Consider the following 19,217-nt stretch of genomic DNA (forward strand, 5'->3'; position numbering starts at 1 on the left):
CGTAACAAGCCAGAGGTCGACGGAGTTTGACCCCGGAATATACCCGCATAGCTTCAGTGAGTATGGTAGACTACTTTACTGATGTTTTAGGATGTTCTAGGTCGTCCAAGGACTCCCTGGTGTTAAGATCTGTGGGACTACCGCCGTAACAAGCAAGAGGTCGACGGATTTTGACCTCGGGACATACCCGCATAGCTTCAGAGAGTATGGCAGACTACTTTGTTGATGTGTCAGGCTGACTTGGGTCATCCAAGGACTCCCTGGAGTTAAGATCTGGTTGTCTATCATAAATCCAGGGAGTCCTTGGATGACCCAGAACATCTCAACACATCAGCAAATTAGTCTATCATAATCACTGAAGCTATGCGAGTGAGTCCCGGGGTCAAAACCCATCGACCTCTGGCTCATAACGGCGGTAGACCCTCAGATCTTAACTCCAGGGAGTCCTTGGATGACTCAAGTCAGCCCGACACATCAGCAAAGTAGTCTACCATACCCACTGAAGCTATACGTGTATATTCCGGGGTCAAAATCCGTCGACCTCTTGCTAGTTACGGTGGTAGACCCACAGATCTTAACTCCAGGGAGTCCTTGGATGACCCAGGACATCCCAACACATCAGCAAAGTAGTCTACCGTACTCACTGAAGCCATGCGGATATGTTCCGAGGTCAAAAACCGTCAACCTCTTGCTTGTTACGGCGGTAGACCCTCAGATCTTAACATCAGGGAGTCCTTGGATGACCTAGAACATCCTAGAACATCAGTAAAGTAGTATATAATGCTCACTGAAGCTATGCGGGTATATTTCGGGGTCAAACTCCGTCGACCTCTTGCTTGTTACGGCGGTAGACCCTCAGATCTTAACATCAGGGAGTCCGTGGATGACCTAGAACATCCTAGAACATCAGTAAAGTAGTATATAATGCTCACTGAAGCTATGCGGGTATATTCCGGGGTCAAAATCCGTCGACCTCTTGCTAGTTACGGTGGTAGACCCACAGATCTTAACTCCAGGGAGTCCTTGGATGACCCAGGACATCCCAACACATCAGCAAAGTACTCACTGAAGCCATGCGGATATGTCCCGAGGTCAAAAACCGTCAACCTCTTGCTTGTTACGGCGGTAGACCCTCAGATCTTAACTCCAGGGAGTCCTTGGATGTCCCAGATCATCCCAATAAGTCGTTACAACAATGCACTGTAGCCTACCGCACTCACTGAAGCAGTCTGGGTAGGATCCGTTGTCAAAATTTTGAAGTTTCAACTTGTTTCTTCGGTTAGCCTGCTGCACAAAATTTCCGGAAGTTTCGGATGGACTAGAACATCCCAGGTGTTCCAAAACCATGATAAAATGTTTTAATAACATAACTAAACCAAATACAATTGATACATGATGAAAATTCTCCGACAAATTACGAAATCCCAAAGATTCTTAATTTAAGTCATATTCTCAATTTAAGTCATGGACATTCTCATTTTAAGCCATGACTTAAAAAAAGTTGCGTAAATCGAGAATCGTTTAAAAAAAGGTGACTTAAAAAAAGAATATGGTGTACTGTGTAGACCGAGCCACGTAGCCTAGTGGTAACGCTTCCGCCTAGTAAGCGGTAGATCGGGGTTCAAATCCCGGCTCGGACCAACACAACTGGTGATCTTTTCTCTTCTGGATTCGATTGCTTAGTAAAGGGAAGGTAGTGTATCGTCACAAACTGGACCTTATCACGACACCTTAGGGAGGCGACCTATGGAATGTTAACATTAACCTTAACATGTTAACATTAAGTTGAGAATGAAACTGCCACTGAATCCGCTTTGTAAATGCCGGCCCCGATACTCTTCAAGGGTGTTCCCCTCAGGAACTGGGAAAGATTTACTTCTTTTTACTACTGTGTAAATTTGAATTAACGAATATTTTTGTGAAAACACTCAGAACATCTTTAAAAGCTTCTTAATCCTTACAACTTTAAACTTCAGAAATGTTCAAGAAAACAAATTGAAGAAACATAAAGATTTGAATCAGCAAATCACGGTTTACATTGTGTATGTTTTTAAATGTTCAAGTCATAAGCACTATGATTGCAAAGTTAAAATTGTAAGCTGTAAATACGACACCGTTTTATATTTTTAAGTCCCAAATTCCAATGCCTAAACAGTTTTTGTTATACCATGGGGTCATATCGGCAAAGTGTACGGATTTGTGCTCAGCAAGAGTTAGTAGCCTTACTTATAAATACATTTTTTAAATTTATTTATTTATTTCTATGATATAACCAGAAAAGCATTAAAATGTGTTTGAAAATTGAAAAAAAAGAAGAATTTTTTTTCAGCTTTAAAAAAATTAATATATACGTAAATTTAATATCCAGTCTTATTTAAAATTTATTAGGTAACAAAGAAAATATCTAAAGCATTTTGCGGATCAGTAAACTAAACTGCATCATTTCCAGAACAAAATTTGTTAATTTTTTTCAACTTCGGAAATTCCCGGTTTTAGAAAAAATCCCGGGAATTTTGTATCAAAAATCCCGGGATTCGGGAATTCCCGGTTTTGGAAAAATCCCGGGAATTTTGTCCCGGGAATTCCCGGGATGGACGCACTAATCTCATGTATAGACAAACAAACGCAGAAAGTTTCATCCAAATCAGAGCACCTCTATACGACCTGTTACACATTGGTGAAAAACTCGCTCTTAAGGCAAATTTCTATAAAATTCCTAAATTCAAAAATCACCTGAAAGGGCTAAAAAATGCAACAAAATGAAGGGTGAAGCATCCCAATTGGTAAAATCCAAAGGAAGTTATTAGAATTTAAAAGTGTTCCATCCAGATATCAACTCTCGATTAAATTTTCAAAAGGTTGATCACTTTGTTTTTTGTAAAAATAAAAGATTTGTTAAAAAATATGGCTTGAACCAACATAAAAACGCAGAAGAAAATTAAAAAAAAAATCTTTCACAAAAACAGCAAAAAAACGTATCAAAAAGGATTGACAACACAATAATTAGGGTTAGTGAAATTTCACGATTTCGCGGACAGCGTGAAATCCGCGAAATTTGTCTTTTTCCGCGAAATCCCGTGAAATTTTATGTTTGTGCGAAACTGTAACGATTTTTTTTTCAAAATATTTTATCAAACTCAAATAGGAATAAAAATAATTTAATGAACTACCGTAGAATTAAGCGAGTGAGTACCCTTGTTCAATTACTAATGTAGGTTTGGTGAATTTTGATAATTTCACAGACGGTGTGAATAGAGCGTCCAATTTCCCGTCCCGGGAAAAAAAATCCCGGGAATTCCCGGGATTTCCCGAAAAAACATATTTCCCGTTTCCCGGGAAATTTGTAAATTTCCCGGGAATTCCCGAAATTTAAGCAAAAGTACACATTTTCTATACTTTTTGGAACCATTTTTTTAGACGCTCAGAGAAAAATAAATGATGATGATTTTGTTCAATTAAATTTATTTTATAGCTCATATACAATTAATCAGATTATCAGACACTTTGATATTTGATAATATTAATTTTTGAAGCTATGGGAAAATTAAGTTAGCTTCTTAAAGAATATTTGGAGTTATTTCATAAAAAATATATTAAATTGAGAATTTTTACGTTTTTGTTTACCATGATCTAATGAGTTGAAAATCAAATTGGTATCTTAACATTTTTTAAATAGTTTTGTGCAAGAAGATTTATTTCAATTCGTTAAATACTTGGTATATTAATCTTCTCATTGAAAAGTACCGGCGACAAAATTGGGCGAAAAGTTCACCGCCCGGAGATCGCGAGTTGGCGCGAGCGAATGAACACCGCGAAAAAAGATTCGGGGGTGCATTGGGGTTAAATGATCATTTCGTCATTCGGTTTAATCTAAAAATAATTATGTTTTCGTAAATATCGCTACTTTGATGCGATGTAATTCATTTTTACAGTTAATTAGGCATTGTTACATCAAATTTGACCTTTCAAACGCACTAGAAGGGCCAAATTTTAAAACATCAATGTTTGCCAATTTGACCGTGTTACCCCCAATTCCCCTTGTAGAACAAAAGAAAAGTTCATCCGCGGTCTGTCAGCAGCGCGCTGTTTTGTTTGCTGGATCAACATTTGGAAATGTCGAACGTTGAAGGAAATCGCTCAAAAAATGGAAATTAACCGATTTCAAATGTTATGGCCGCAAATGAAAGGTAAGGGTGGCTAATTTTTTATTCCGATCTGTAAAACTAGTTCTGGCGAGGGTTCTGGGCACTACGGCAATAGATTTTACCGGCGGGTTGCTTCCGGTTGAATTTGATTTGAGGAGAAGGTTTTTCAATCCACCAGGGGCTTATTCGGGGGCAACAGTTTCGGTAATCCGGAACTTCCGGTAAGTTTCATATTTGCAGTGTTTAGCATGAAAAACAAACTTAGACCAATCTTTCAAGTGTGCGCTCTTTTTGAGGAGGGGCGCAAACCGAAGAAGAGTGCAACTCGGGGGAGCGTTATTTCGGGGTTTGAGCGCAAATCGAAGGAGCGTTATTCCGGGGTTTTGGCGTAAAATGGGATTTTCTTTTTTAATTTTATTTACAATTAAATGAATCATTTATATAAGGGGTCATCCACAAAACACTGATAATGGGCCATCCTCAAATCTGGGTATCCAAGAACTCCCGGATGTCATGGCCTAGATAGCTACCTGATCAACGGAGGTCTATATGGGTGAATTAACCATCGGTATACACTCAACCCCCGATGGTTGGTCACTTTTTCGTTTGACACTTTTTTAGTTTGTACCCCGTTGGTTGGTCAAAGTCTAACTAAAAAGTGACGAACTGTCACTTTTTACACGGCGCTCACGCACACTATCAAAACACACGTTTGGTAGTGTGCGTGAACTCCGTGTAAAAGGGGTGTCAAACTAAAAAGTGACCCCGTTCGTCTGACAACAGTTGGTGTCAAACCATCGGGGTTTGAGCGTAGCTTCAGTGAACAACGATGGACACACTGGGGTACGTTGGATTGTTATAAGTCTTCTAAGAACTCCTTGATGTTATGACCTGGATATCAACCAGATCAACGGAGGTCTATATGGGTGAATTAACCATCGGTATAGCTTCATTTTGCTTCAGTGAACCACGATGGATACCCTTCGCCATGTTGGATTATTATGGGTCCTCCAGGAACTCCCGGGAGTTATGACCTGATGATCCAAGGCTGTATATCATAGGTACTCACGATCCTGCTTTGCATTAGTGTGAGTGCATGACTCCGTGCCACTAAAACCAAAACAATAACAAACGAACAATGGACCGTGCCAGGAAAAGTAAAACATAAACAATGTCAGTGGCAGTGGAGTGAGAGAGTCAGAGATAACGATTTTGACAACCGCACTACTACACACTCGCGAGTACCTTAGGTAGAAAGCCATGCTGATGATCTACCTAATCAACGGGGGTCTATATGGGTGTATTAACCTTTGTAACTATAAGCTTTTTTAGACTAAAAAAAGTTTTTTATTCAAACCTGGTCATAACTTAAAACTTTGCCAATGGTTGGTATTCAGAAAATCTTATCTCAAGATACAGATTTGCGAAAACTTGTATAGACAGACACCATTTTGTATGAAGAATATGAGGCAATAGTGCACAATAACTATTTTGGTCATAAAAAACATCAATGGACAAGGTTTCATACAAATCTGAAAATGCAATCAAAAGTCGATTTGCAATAACGAAAGGAATTAAATACTTTGTTGAATCCAAATTAACGCCTCATTTTTCTGTTTGTTTGTTGTTGTGCAGGTTTGGTTTCAAATATTTCGTTTGATATGTTTCTGTTTCAATTGGGCCCAAAGGTGAAGCTTACATTTGTGATATTATTGTTCACAACGATAAAGCTTATTTTTCTGAGTACAATGACACTTTGTACGACCGAGAAGGATTTAAAATCGATTTTAAATCAATTTAAAAAAAAATCACAGCTCGTTCTAAGCGGACCTTAGTTGATTCATCAAAAAAAATGTTGTCCTGTCCTATTTTTTGCATTTAAATAAAAAAAATGATCAAAAATGGGTTTTAATCTGTTTTTTACCGTTGAACATAACAATTGACTCAGGGCTTTAGGACCCTATTGTCTATATGGGTGAATTGATCATCGGTGTGGCTTCAGGTAGTGAACAACGATAGATACTCTGGGGTACGTTGTTATCGATCATCCAAGAATTCCAGGAAGTGATGACCTGATGATCTACCTGATCAACGCGAAACTATATGGGTATATCAACCATCGGTATCGCTTCAAGAAGCTTCAGTGGACCAGGAGGGACACTTTGCACCATGCTGGATTGTTGGAACTCCCGGAAGTCAGGTAAATCATCAGGTCATAAATCCCGGGAGTTCCTGGAGGACCCATAATAATCCAACATGGCGAAGGGTATCCATCGTGGTTCACTAAAGCTATCTGAAGCTACACCGATGGTTAATTCACCTATATAGACCTCCGTTGATCAGGTAGCTATCTAGGCCATGACATCCGGGAGTTCTTGGATACCCAGATTTTAGGATGGCCCATTATCAGTGTTTTGTGGATGACCCCTTATATAAATGATTCGTTTAATTGTAAATAAAATTAAAAAAGAAAATCCCATTTTACGCCAAAACCCCGGAATAACGCTCCTTCGATTTGCGCTCAAACCCCGAAATAACGCTCCCCCGAGTTGCACTCTTCTTCGGTTTGCGCCCCTCCTCAAAAAGAGCGCACACTTGAAAGATTGGTCTTAGTTTGTTTTTCATGCTAAACACTGCAAATATGAAACTTACCGGAAGTTCCGGATTACCGAAACTGTTGCCCCCGAATAAGCCCCTGGTGGATTGAAAAACCTTCTCCTCAAATCAAATTCAACCGGAAGCAACCCGCCGGTAAAATCTATTGCCGTAGTGCCCAGAACCCTCGCCAGAACTAGTTTTACAGATCGGAATAAAAAATTAGCCACCCTTACCTTTCATTTGCGGCCATAACATTTGAAATCGGTTAATTTCCATTTTTTGAGCGATTTCCTTCAACGTTCGACATTTCCAAATGTTGATCCAGCAAACAAAACAGCGCGCTGCTGACAGACCGCGGATGAACTTTTCTTTTGTTCTACAAGGGGAATTGGGGGTAAAACGGTCAAATTGGCAAACATTGATGTTTTAAAATTTGGCCATTCTAGGGCGTTTGAAAGGTCAAATTTGATGTAACAATGCCTAATTTACTGTAAAAATGAATAACATCGCATCAAAGTAGCGATATTTACGAAAACATAATTATTTTTTAATTAAACCGAATGACGAAATGATCATTTAACCCCAATGCACCCCCGAATCTTTTTTCGCGGTGTTCATTCGCTCGCGCCAACTCGCGATCTCCGGGCGGTGAACTTTTCGCCCAATTTTGTCGCCGGCACTTTTCAATGAGAAGATTAATACAAGAAATTACAATACGTAGTAAAAGAAAAATGGAGCACTGGTGTAACAATGGGTGTTAGAAGCTTAAATATCAAAAAATGTAAGACTGATTGTGACATGATGTTAATTCCAAATATTTGAAAACATTGAGTTGTTTGAAGTAAAACAAACAAGAGAAGTTTGATTTTTGCTTTGCCATTTTGTCCAAGAACTGAAACCATTATGACTTTTTTTAGAAAAGTTATTTGTCATGAAAAACATAATTTCTGCATGTTTTTTTTCCAACTTTTTGTATTAAACCACGCTCTCTTTTACTGGTCACAGAGGTAAGAAAATAATTTGTATGATTGTGGAGTATGGATTCATTTTAGGGGAAATTCTCGTAGGTTTTGCAGGTTAAAAACTCGCTCCTAACTCCATCCAATTTGCTTTTTTTTCCTATTTAAACAACTAATTTTGCAATTCTTTTAAAAGTAACTTGCTTGCTCACTTCTTATTGGGCTATTTATCACTCTATTTCAGTTGAAATCGCCTTCAATGAATTGTAATTGAACGTCAAAGTACTGACCTGCCAACATAAGAGGTACAACGAAATTAGACGCTGTTCCACTACTCACTATCAATTACCTTGATAAAAAAATAAATGACATAATTTTTTGATTTATTGTACTATTGGAGCTTATAAAATAAGAAAAAAATAAAATTTTCTTGCAGTTTTATAATTTTTTATATGCGGTTAAGCTGTTAATTGATCTTCACACTTGTTTTAGCCTTTTAGACGCTGTTCTAAACAACTTAGTTGCAGCAGAACCAAGATCAAAACAATTTTCAATAAATTTAAATTTCCCGGGAATTCCCGGGATTTCCCGGGAAATTGGTTTAAAATTTCCCGTTTCCCGGGAAATTTGTAACCCCGGGAAATTGGACGCTCTAGGTGTGAATTTTTGAAATTTATAATTTTTTTCTTTAAATAACATCAATATTTTAACCATAAACACTATTTAAGTAAATTTTATAAGATTTTAATTGAAAAGCTTGATATGAACCATTTGAAGAATTGTTTAGATTTTTCAGTTTTTTAGGAACTAACAAAATTTAGTAATATTTTTTTTCGCTTTAGTAAAAATTTTACTACTATTTTATTTGAAATGTAAAATTTCAAAAGAAATTAAAAGAAATAAGCTTTGTTATTTTATCTCTGAAATCACCATTTAAAAACATTTCAGATTTATTTTCCATCTTTTATTGTTTTCTGTTCTGATTTTGAATAAAAATTTCGATTTCGTTGCAAATTATATTATTTTTGCCTATTTTAGTTTTTGAAAATAGGGATGAATCCTTAAATAATATATTGAATGGGCTGAATGTCGCAGAAAATTCAATCCATTTTACTCATTTTTGCTGGACAAGATTGTTGAATCTTGCTTTGATATGAAATTCAATAAAATGTTAACTGATAAAACAGAAGCAAATCATCGAAAACTTTTTTGCTTTATTAGTCGAAAAATGAAAAAAAATAGTTCAATAAATGATAATACGCATGCCCTACATTTTGTTTTTTTTTAAATATAAATAGAGCTCGTCCATAAACCAGGTGGAAACTTTTTTGAAAATTATGAGATTTTTTTTGTGTCACGTTCAAATTTAGTGAAGATTATTTTATTGAAAAATAATAAGTAGTTTCTGTGATTTAAACAAAAGATTTCCAGAGTTATTTTAACATTTTTCTCGTTCCGCGAAATTTGCGTGAAATTTGATGTTTTGAAATTGAGGTCCCCGTGAAATTTCCTATTTTCGAGCGTGAAAAATCACTAAGCCTAACAATAATCAATAAAGTTGTAATTTGATGTATTATTTAATAGTTCACCTGAACTAAACAAATCTATGACATTTTCCCGAAACCCACATTCCAGAAAAAATATGTCCTACATCATAAAACTTGAATGATCTTCGTTAATACACTCTGGAGGTTGTTGGGGAGCTGACCAGGTCCCGGCTACTTGTCAGTGGAATTCAAAAAGAGATTTTCTCTGGAAAATTATTTGAAAACCAAATTTGCCGGATAAAGTATTCGAATTTATTTAATGGCAAAGAAGGTAGTTTACAGTATAAAATCAAAATTAATTGATAAAGACCTTATTTTCAGTTCAACAAATTCTACAGCAAACTGAATCCTGCATTCAGTCGTCAGTGACGGAATCAGGGATGGAATAATCGCGAAAAAACATTTTCTCTTGCAAACTTTCTTCACCCGCGGAAGAGAGAGGAAGCAAATCACGCAAAAGAAAATCGCTCCCGAAATTCTCCAAGAAAATCAATCTGCTGATGATTTTTTGTGAATTTCTTGTCAGCACCACTCAAAAATATTTATTTAACTCTGTTTACACACATTGCCCATCTACAAAATTTGACAGGTTATTTTTCGACGTGTGACGTTACACTTGCAAGTGTAGTAGAGCAATTCTCTACGAAATCGGTCTTTTTTCTTCAATTTTAATATTTGTATTTTTTAATCCGACTGAAACTTTTTTGGTGCCTTCGGTATGCCCAAAGAAGCCATTTTGCATCATTAGTTTGTCCATATAATTTTCCATACAAATTTGGCAGCTGTCCATACAAAAATGATGTATAAAAATTAAAAAATCTGTATCTTTTGAAGGAATTTTTTGATCGCATAGGTGTCTTCGGCAAAGTTGTAGGTATGGATACGGACTACACTGGAAAAAAATAATACACGGTAAAAAAAATTTGGTGATTTTTTTATTTAACTTTTTAATTTTAAAAGGGCGTAATATTCAATGTTTGGCCTTTTTGAAATGTTAGTCTTGATTTGAATTTTGAAAATATTGTTTTCGAAAAGATCGGAAAATTTCACAAATGTTTCATATTTTAACATTGAAAATCGGACCATTAGTTGCTGAGATATCGACATTGAAAAATGGTGGGCTGTTTGGGTGAGACTTAGAAAACATCAATTTTCCTGTTTTTAAACCATTGCATGGCAATATCTCAGCAACTAAAGGTCGTATCAAAAAAGTCCGATGAAGCAAAATATAGAGAATTTTCTCAGCTTTTCAAACATATTTTTTTTCAAAAGTGTGCAAACATGTGCACTAATTTTAAAAAATGAAAAACTGCGACTATTTTGAAAAAAAGTTACATAAAAATAGCTATAACTTGAAAACGGTGCACTTTATCAAAATTTCAATAAAGTACTTTTTGATTGCAAATTTGATTTTACATCGAAAAATGAAGTTGAAAAATTTTTGCGACCAAAATTTCGATTTTTTGAAAAAATCAGTATTGATTAAAAAATTCATAACTCGGTCAATGATTTTTTGCACAACCTGGAAATTTCTGAAAAGTTGGCATTTTATGTCCTCTAAAACATATCAAAAAAAAAATAAAATAAAAATAGTGTTTTTTTGCAAATCAAGTTTTAGTGTTAAAAAGTTAAATAAAAAAATCACCAAATTTTTTTTACCGTGTATTATTTTTTTCCAGTGTAGTCCGTATCCATACCTACAACTTTGCCGAAGACACCAAATCGATCAAAAAATTCCTTCAAAACATACAGATTTTTGAGTTTTCATACATCATTTTTGTATCGACAGCTGCCAAATTTGTATGGAAAATTATATGGACAAACTAATGATGCAAAATGGCTTCTTTGGGCATACCGAAGGCACCAAAAAAGTTTCAGTCGGATTAAAAAATACAAAAAAAAATCGAATGACCGAAATCCTAGAGAACTGCTCATGTGTAGTAGTGAAAAAGATGTTCCGCCGAATAATCAAGATGATGATTTTTTTAGATTCTTTTTACCGATCTTTCGTGCGCGAGAGAGGAGAGCCATGCTCCCTTCGGATTTTTTCTCTTGATGAACATCCAAAGATTTTCTTTTGATGATGATTATTTCATCGCTGGTCGTCACATAAAGATATCGTTGCTGTGCAATCCTTACCGATGGATACCGGGTTGGATTTTTTTTTTCATTTGCCGACAACTGTTCATACAATTTTTGTATGGAACGTGGATGATCTCAATTCCTCTCCCTCTTCAAATGTCCGCGTGGTTAATAAATGGCCTTCTGCTGTTATTTTTGTGTGTGTTTTTTTTTTTTCATACATAAACGCACGTTAGCAGAATTTAATATTTATATCTGACTTTTGTGAAAATAGGCCTTTATATTTACCATAAAAACAATTTAGTTAATATCTTTAGGTAAATTTCATTCGGGAAAATGGAATTATCTGGTAAATAACCATTCGGGAATCTGTCAATTCGGTAAAATGGCCATACAGGTAAATGACTTTGGGGGGTTCTTTGGTTTTTGACAGCCCATGTTAAAGGTATAGGAAAAGTGCGTGACAGAGGGGAAGGGGGTCTGAAATCCCGAAATCTCTGGACGTAATATATGAACAAATCGTTATGGCGATTCTTAAAAAAATGTCAAAATAAAAAAGTTATTTTTTGAAAAACAGAATTTTAAAATGAAAAATTCTGTCGGAAGGAGATTCTCACCGTGAGTGAGTTTGCTTGTTCGCGTCCAACCACCCCCTTTTGGCCCTTCATACGGCAGTAATTTGAAGATGCTTCCTTTAAGTCTGAGCCACTGTAATTCTAGGCAACCTTGTGGCCCTGTTGGTTATCACATCAAATCAAACATTCCTCATGTTTGAATTTGATTCTTATAATTTCTATATTGATATTTTTAAACTGAAAAATGGTGCCAGAAAAACAAAATAACCCATTTCGTAATATATTGGGATTTATGAAAAACTTGGATTTTTGTTTAAAAATGTATAAAAAGGCACTAAATTAAAATTTCTTTCTGTTTTAACAGTGTTTACTTCAAATTGCTTTTTTTCTATTTTTTAAATAAATAAGGCCGTTGCAAATATTTTTCAAAGTTTATGGTCTGAAAAATCAAGGGGCAAAAAAATATTTTTCCAAAAAACTTCTAAATTTCCATGAAAATAGAAGTCTAATCAACTGAAAACAATCTAAAATGCATTTTTCTGCATTGATAATCATATTTACCATGTTTACGCTTGCCCCCCTCCCCCTCCCCTCAACTTTGGTCAGAGTCGAGGAACATAAACTTCAAAAAATATTTGCAACGGCCTAAGTAATCATAAACTAATGTATTTTTCCAAAACAGCTTTTCAGTGATAAAGATTAAAAAAAGCTTAAAAAGCAAATTATTCATACTGAAAAAGATCGCCGCAACCCGGGCAGACGGTAATAACAAAATTCATGCCATTTCAATAACAAATACTGTTAAAATAACAAAAAGTGTTATGAAAAATTCTTCCAAAATCAATTTTTGCATAAGAGTTTAATAACAGTTTATGTTATCACATCAAAATTTGTTATTGGTCTGATATTAGTTGGAAGCCAAAACAACTTGGGAATAACAATTTTTGTAATGGAAAAATAACTCCAACTGTTTTTGGGATGATCGGATTAGTTGTTAAAATTACAAAAAAAAAACTAAGATTTGTTCGAAGAATAACTCAAAATGTTATTATTCTGTTATTACAATAACAATTCAATAACAAAAAAATCATAACGACGAATAACAAAACATGTTATAAATAATATACAATGATATTGGCCCAGTATTTTCAAATATCAAAAAATGTTTTTAACTCGTTATATCCGTCTGCTCGGGAAATATTTTTAAAATATTAAAGAATGTCTCAAAATGAGTCAAGAAATTAGGGAGCAAAATATATAGTTTTTCATAAACTTTGAATTTCGAAGAAAAATTAATTAAAAATTAGTTTTTTTTTCACACTTTTTAATTTTTTTACTGTAAATCATTATGAAATAATTGAATAAAGATGCACAGCAACACAAAATGTTTTTTTTTTTGTAAAGGATATTCGAATCCAAATTTCGTTTGAATAAATTTTATCATGTCTCATTGATTTTTTTTATATTGTAGTGTTGAGGAAATTAAACTTAAAAAAATTGCAACGACCATTGAAATTTTAATGTTTTTTTTTATAAAAAATTATATCAAGGTATTTAATTGCAATCGTCAAAAACAATAACTATACAATTTTAAACAAACAAAAATTAAAATAAGTCAAATGAACACATTGTTGAAAGTTATCTTTTTTTTTCATTCTTAAAATCAAGATATATGAATCTTATTTGCAACACTAGTTCTTTTATTTATTTACTTTAAAAGACAATCATGAAAAAAAATCAAAAAAATTAGTTTACTTTTTTAACTTTTATCAAATATTTTTTCCAGCCCGCCACTGCCTCAGAAAAATAAGATCTGACCCGCAGGGCCAAAAGGTTGGGCACCCCTGTTTTAAACTAAGCTTAATAACACCCCATAAACGTTGAGCGAAACAAAACTAAAACGAAAATTCAACACAAAAATAGATGAAAACACAAATGTTTTGATAGGGGGATGATGTTGCAATAAAGAAGGTAAACTTTTCAAGCATCAAGTAATTGATGGGCGAGTACTGCAAACAGATGTAAAAATTAAAGAATTTGTACCATTTAGGTGTAGGATTTATTTTAATTGAATCAGCGGTCGATTGCTCCTTCACCATTTTTTTTTGTTATTATAAATACAGACTTGAGATAAAAAATCAAAATAAACCTACTTTTTTTTATTGAGTTATTGAATTGAAACTTCAAGCGCCCTCTTCCGTCGTGAATTGATGTAACACTCCAAGTGGGTGCTGAAATGAAAATTTATTGCATTCCATCACCGCATGGTGGCGCCCCCCACTTGGCATCCTCGGAAACGATTGGATGAAATATGATTTCCGGGCGAAACTTTTTTTTCCGCTCTTCAAAACCGGAGTGCTCTCCTAACAAACATCCAACGGGCATGAAATCTGCCGGAACCGATGAACGACCCGGCCACTTATCCGATTTGATTGGTTGATTTCAATTGCTGCTCGACTCTCTCTTTCTCTCTACAGTTGAAGCTCTGACGAGGGCTTGGCCACTTCACCTGGGGCCTCGGGATCAGCTGTCAAGGGGACGCTTCAGCTCTGTTTCCTGGGAAAAGTTTTGTAAATTCATTACCGTTGAGCCCGGGATAATGGAGAATGGGACTTGCTGTACAACAGCTCTTGGTGCAACTGGCACCAGCGTTAATTAATTTTATCTTTACTGATGCATCCAGCAAGCGGAGCGAGCACCGAAGACAAAGCCGGGACTCAACTCCGACAGGATGTAATTGAGCTATTCTCTGCGAAATTGCATTCTTTGAAAGTTTCATTCGTAGTTCATCACTTTCTAAAAATATGTTGAATAATTTTACAATGTAAGGGAAATTGAATTAAAAAGTTGATAATTATATTTGAAAATATCCATAATTTTCTAAAGAACTGTTCCAATGTCCTCGAAAAGCTTTTGACTCCCAACTCTTCCTTTTTTCCCCAGTGGAGCAAACTTTCGTCGACGACCAGCCAACAATTGGATTGTATGCAACGTCACGCGGAAGGATGTGGCAATTTGTGGAGCAAACAGACGGCAACCGGGCCCGGCTCGACCACGTTGGACAAGAAGCGGAAACAACAGCCATCGTCAACGGGATCTTCCACGGTATCGCTGGCCACCGGGCCCAAGTCGGCCAAGCCGAACGAGTGGGTTGTCGTGCCGGTTTTTGTGGACATCGTCAAGCTGGCGCTTAAATCACGGGAGGACTGCTGTGTACGGTAAGTGAGCGTGGAGCGTGGAAGTGTGGAATCTATAGTAAACCTCCCCCCGAGGGACATGGGTTGCACCGATATTGTCCGCATCCTGCTGCTTCTCCTGGGGGGTTTTCCGGACGGTTGGTCTGATGTGTGCAGTAACGTCATCGTGTGGGAAAGTTTCCTACTGTACGTGGAAAAGTGAACTTTCCAAAAGTTCATGGCCGAAGTAAAATATGTAGCATTGGGACACGGACCACTTAAGTTGACGTGGGTTCCCAGGGTTGTAAATTGGAATTTTCACATTTGTTTTAGATAAAATTAAAGTTTTAAAAACTCTGCCATTTTCTGTTACTCAACTGTACACAATTTTGGAACATGTCATTTTAAGGGAAATTTAATGTACTTTTCGAATCTACATTAACCCAAAAGGGTCATTTTTTCATTTAGAACAAAAATTTTCATTTTAAAATTTCGTGTTTTTTTTCTAACTTTGCAGGGTTATTTTTTAGAGTGTAACATTGTTCGTCCGTGTCTGTCGCGTGTGACGATGAACGGCCATGATCGACGCCGACTAACTTTTTCAAAACTTTTTTTCGTATAATCACGATAAGTCGTGATGGTTACAAGCAAACCCCTTAAGTTTATATATCAAAATTTTTGTAACTGTCTGCTCTACAGTTTTGTAGAACATTGTTGCACTCTAAAAAATAACCCTGCCAGGTGAGAAAAAACACGAAATTTTAAAATGAAAAATTATGATTCAAAATGAAAAAATGACCCTTCTGGATCAATGTAGATTCGAAAAGTACATTAAATTTACCTTAAAATGACTTGTTTCAAAAGTTTTTATAGTTGAGTAACGGAAACTGGCAGAGTTTTTATTTTTTTTTTATGTTTTTCTCGATGAAAATACGTTTTTCTTCGGAATTTTGAGTACACCATCAAATCGGGCGTCTAATTTTACATAAAAGTCCCTTTGACACCAAATTTCTATCTCATCGCCGTTTCAGGCTGCAAATTATTGAAAAACACCTCTTTTTTCGCATGTTCAAAAATGATAGGGGTCGTACCGCCCATACGTCACGCGATATCGAAAAACGGACCTCGGATTCGTGATCAGGGACAAAAGTTACCCCTTAGGACAAAGTTTCACGCAAATCGAAGAGGGGTCGGGCCTACTGCTGTGTGTGTTAGTGGAGAATTACCCAGCTGTAGAGGTGGGCAAAAAAAGAGCGAGCCGCTCAAAGAGCCGGTTCACTAAAAAGAGCGAACGAACCGTGGCTCACAAAAAAAGAAACGCGGTTCTTTTCGAAACTCTGGACTTTTGAAAGAACCGTTTCAAGATGTCATGATTTTTCTTATAAATATAATTTAATGAATTTACAAAAAAAAAACATGTAGTATTGAATTTGTTTTTGGAAATTGAAAATGCTGTTTAAAATATTTCAATCCTTATAAAAATTAATCCCAAAAGGAATACACCAGAATACAAATTTGAGCATTTCAAATTGCATAATTTGTAAAATATTACCAAAAATCTACTGAATAGTTTAGAGATTATGGAAAAAAAATCCTTTTGTCCGATTAAACTTTAGCGTTATAGACTTTATCGATTAAATCAGAGTTTAGAAAAGAGTTCACATAATATTTTCTCCAAATAAATATCAGCATTAGTTCCATTCTTGCAGAAATAAACGCAATTTTAAAATTTATATCAATTTGTCCAACATCCTAGATGATGTTTAGGATGTTTAGATGTTTAGGTTCGAGTAGAAATCTTGACATAGAGACCACCAAGACCTATGGTTTTCAAGGGCATCTTCTCGTTTTCAGTTTTAACTTTTTTATCAAATAATTTATAAAAGTCCAGTTTAAAATAACTTCTAAAATCACACGATTCTTAAAAAAAAACTTTTCATCCAATTTTTTTAAAAGAGCGAAAGAGCCGTTCAAAAGAGTGGCTCTTTTTAATGAGCGAACGAAAATGAGCGGCTCCTAAAAAAGAGCGGTTTTGCCCACCTCTACCCAGCTGTAATCAGACGTTATCATTAGCTGCTTTCAAGTGATATAGGCTATTTAAATCCATGATGGTGGTCATAATGGCCAAAAATAGGCTGTGATGAAATATTGAGAAAATAAATTTGGTAATTAAATAGGCAAGGAAAAAAAGGACAGCTGCCAAAATTGTAGGGAGTCTCGTATGGGTGAACCAATGACACAAAATGGCTTCTTTCATTGGCAAGATCGCTTAAAGTTTGAGCCAAATAAAAAAAAAATATGGAATTGCATGTTGTTTCCCTATTTAGAACTCATCAAAATCTACAAAATCGTCGCCGTCGTGCTAACTTGTCGTACGTGCATTTTGGGCCAAATTGAGTTAAGAACGCCATTTTGTGCAGCTCACAATGCCTCATCTTTTGACCTTCACAGATCCCCAAAATTCGATTTCAATTCTGAGATATTCAATGAAAACCAAGAAATCTCTGAAATTTTTTGTCACTTTTCGTATGAAAGTAGTTTCAATCTTGTCGTGCTATCTTGTCACTCTCTGAAAATTGATGTAAGTGCGACAACTGGCCAAAGGGATTTCAGGTCAGAACGCGTTTGACGCACGTACAAGTTAGACTACCGTAAACATTTGTAATTATAACTCGGGACTCCAGCAACCAACTTCAACCAAACTTCGGGACAATGCACATAATGGTCAGCCAAACAAAACGTGTTTCGTTATTGTTTATTCAAGGTCAAACATTAAAACGCATTTTTCTCAGAACGTCGAAATGGCGGGTGCGGCAAGATAGCACGACGACGTCGAAATGTAGGGGAAATAAACCCATTTTAAGCCTAATAAGCGGTCTTGTTTGAATGATGCTGGATAATCTGGAGTGTTCCTTGAAATTCAGTAAAACCAAGTACACCAACGAGTAGAGCAACTTTTTGTGAACATTTCTGTTTATTTTCACTTTTATTAAAAGTTATGCTATTCCTTTTACAAGCATTTTAAAAAAATATTTCAAAACGCATTCTAATCAGTCGTGTGCATTGGGCCACGCCCATTTTTCTATTTTCAGCTTAGTTCTTTTTTTCTTCCAACGCTCGTTTGGGTCTGCTTCGTGCTGCCAAAATTGATGAAATTTTGAGCGAACACTCACGAAAAGTAGCATTTATAGAGAAAGTTTCCTGGCATCACTGGCTCACTCCAATAGACGCTGCTGGTGGTGTTGGTGGCCACCCTTTGTTCTTTATTTGCCTTCGCTTCTCGATCGGTTTTCTTCGGCCTTCGATTGGAATGGATGGTCAAAATTGAAACGTCAAAAGACTTAGCGCGTTTGTTTTTTTGATGGCGCTTGCTAATTATTTACATGTTTCGGGATTTTTTTTTTCAAGTGAGTGACTAAGTAACGGTCAAAAGAACATGTTGCCGGTAGTTGGAAGCAATTTTATATCTTAAGCGCTTTGAAATCGTTAGTGCAAGTGAAAAGATATTGATGGCGACTTTCGTTAAGCAGTTAACCTCTGATCTTGCGTGTGGATGTGTGTGCCACCAAAATGATGAGAAATGGTCTCACAAAATAGAAATTATGATCAAAAATGCATTAAATTTGATCTTTTTGGCCAGTAAGTGGCATACATTTGCGTGCTTACTCGAGGCGGTGCTGTTTCTGGTAAGTTTACAGCCTAAATAGTACTTTTGGAGCTTTAATCGAGCATCAAACTCTCCATATGACGAAGGTAGGTGTTTGATTAGAAAGGGTATAATTCCCCTACTTGGAGTTTTGTTCTAGGTTTTGTGTAGCCCGAGACCGGATTTCTTTTAAATTTTGCGTAGATATTTTTTCAAAAGCAAATCCTATGCCTTTCTTGTAAAAAAGTTAAAACCTGGGTGCTGAAAAGACAGAATGCGTAACGTGATTTTCGAAAGCTCCCCACTGCTCCCCACTAATACAACTGCACTACAGCTGTAAACATAAACAAAGTAGAAGGCTATGTTCAAGCTCAAGCGTGACATATTTTTTGCTGCTGAAGTGAATTATTATAAAACATTTTGGATCTGTTGATGTTGATGTTTTCGATGAAAAATTAAGTGCTTCGCACTTTTTTCTTCGTAGACTAA

At 35.9% G+C, this 19,217-nt stretch overlaps 1 protein-coding gene across 1 annotated transcript in view; it reads left to right on the plus strand.

Annotated features, from left to right (window-relative positions):
• LOC120416612 (ras-GEF domain-containing family member 1B) overlaps window positions 1–19,217 on the plus strand; it is an 87,220-nt gene that overhangs the window by 39,581 nt on the left and 28,422 nt on the right. The window contains exon 10 of the mRNA XM_039578411.2: window positions 14,850–15,124. Coding sequence (XP_039434345.1) covers window positions 14,850–15,124 — 275 coding nt within the window. The remainder of the gene's footprint in view (window positions 1–14,849; window positions 15,125–19,217) is intronic.

This window comes from Culex pipiens, chromosome 2 (genome assembly GCF_016801865.2).
Source record: "Culex pipiens pallens isolate TS chromosome 2, TS_CPP_V2, whole genome shotgun sequence".
In the NCBI taxonomy this organism is placed as follows: Eukaryota; Metazoa; Arthropoda; class Insecta; order Diptera; family Culicidae; genus Culex; species Culex pipiens.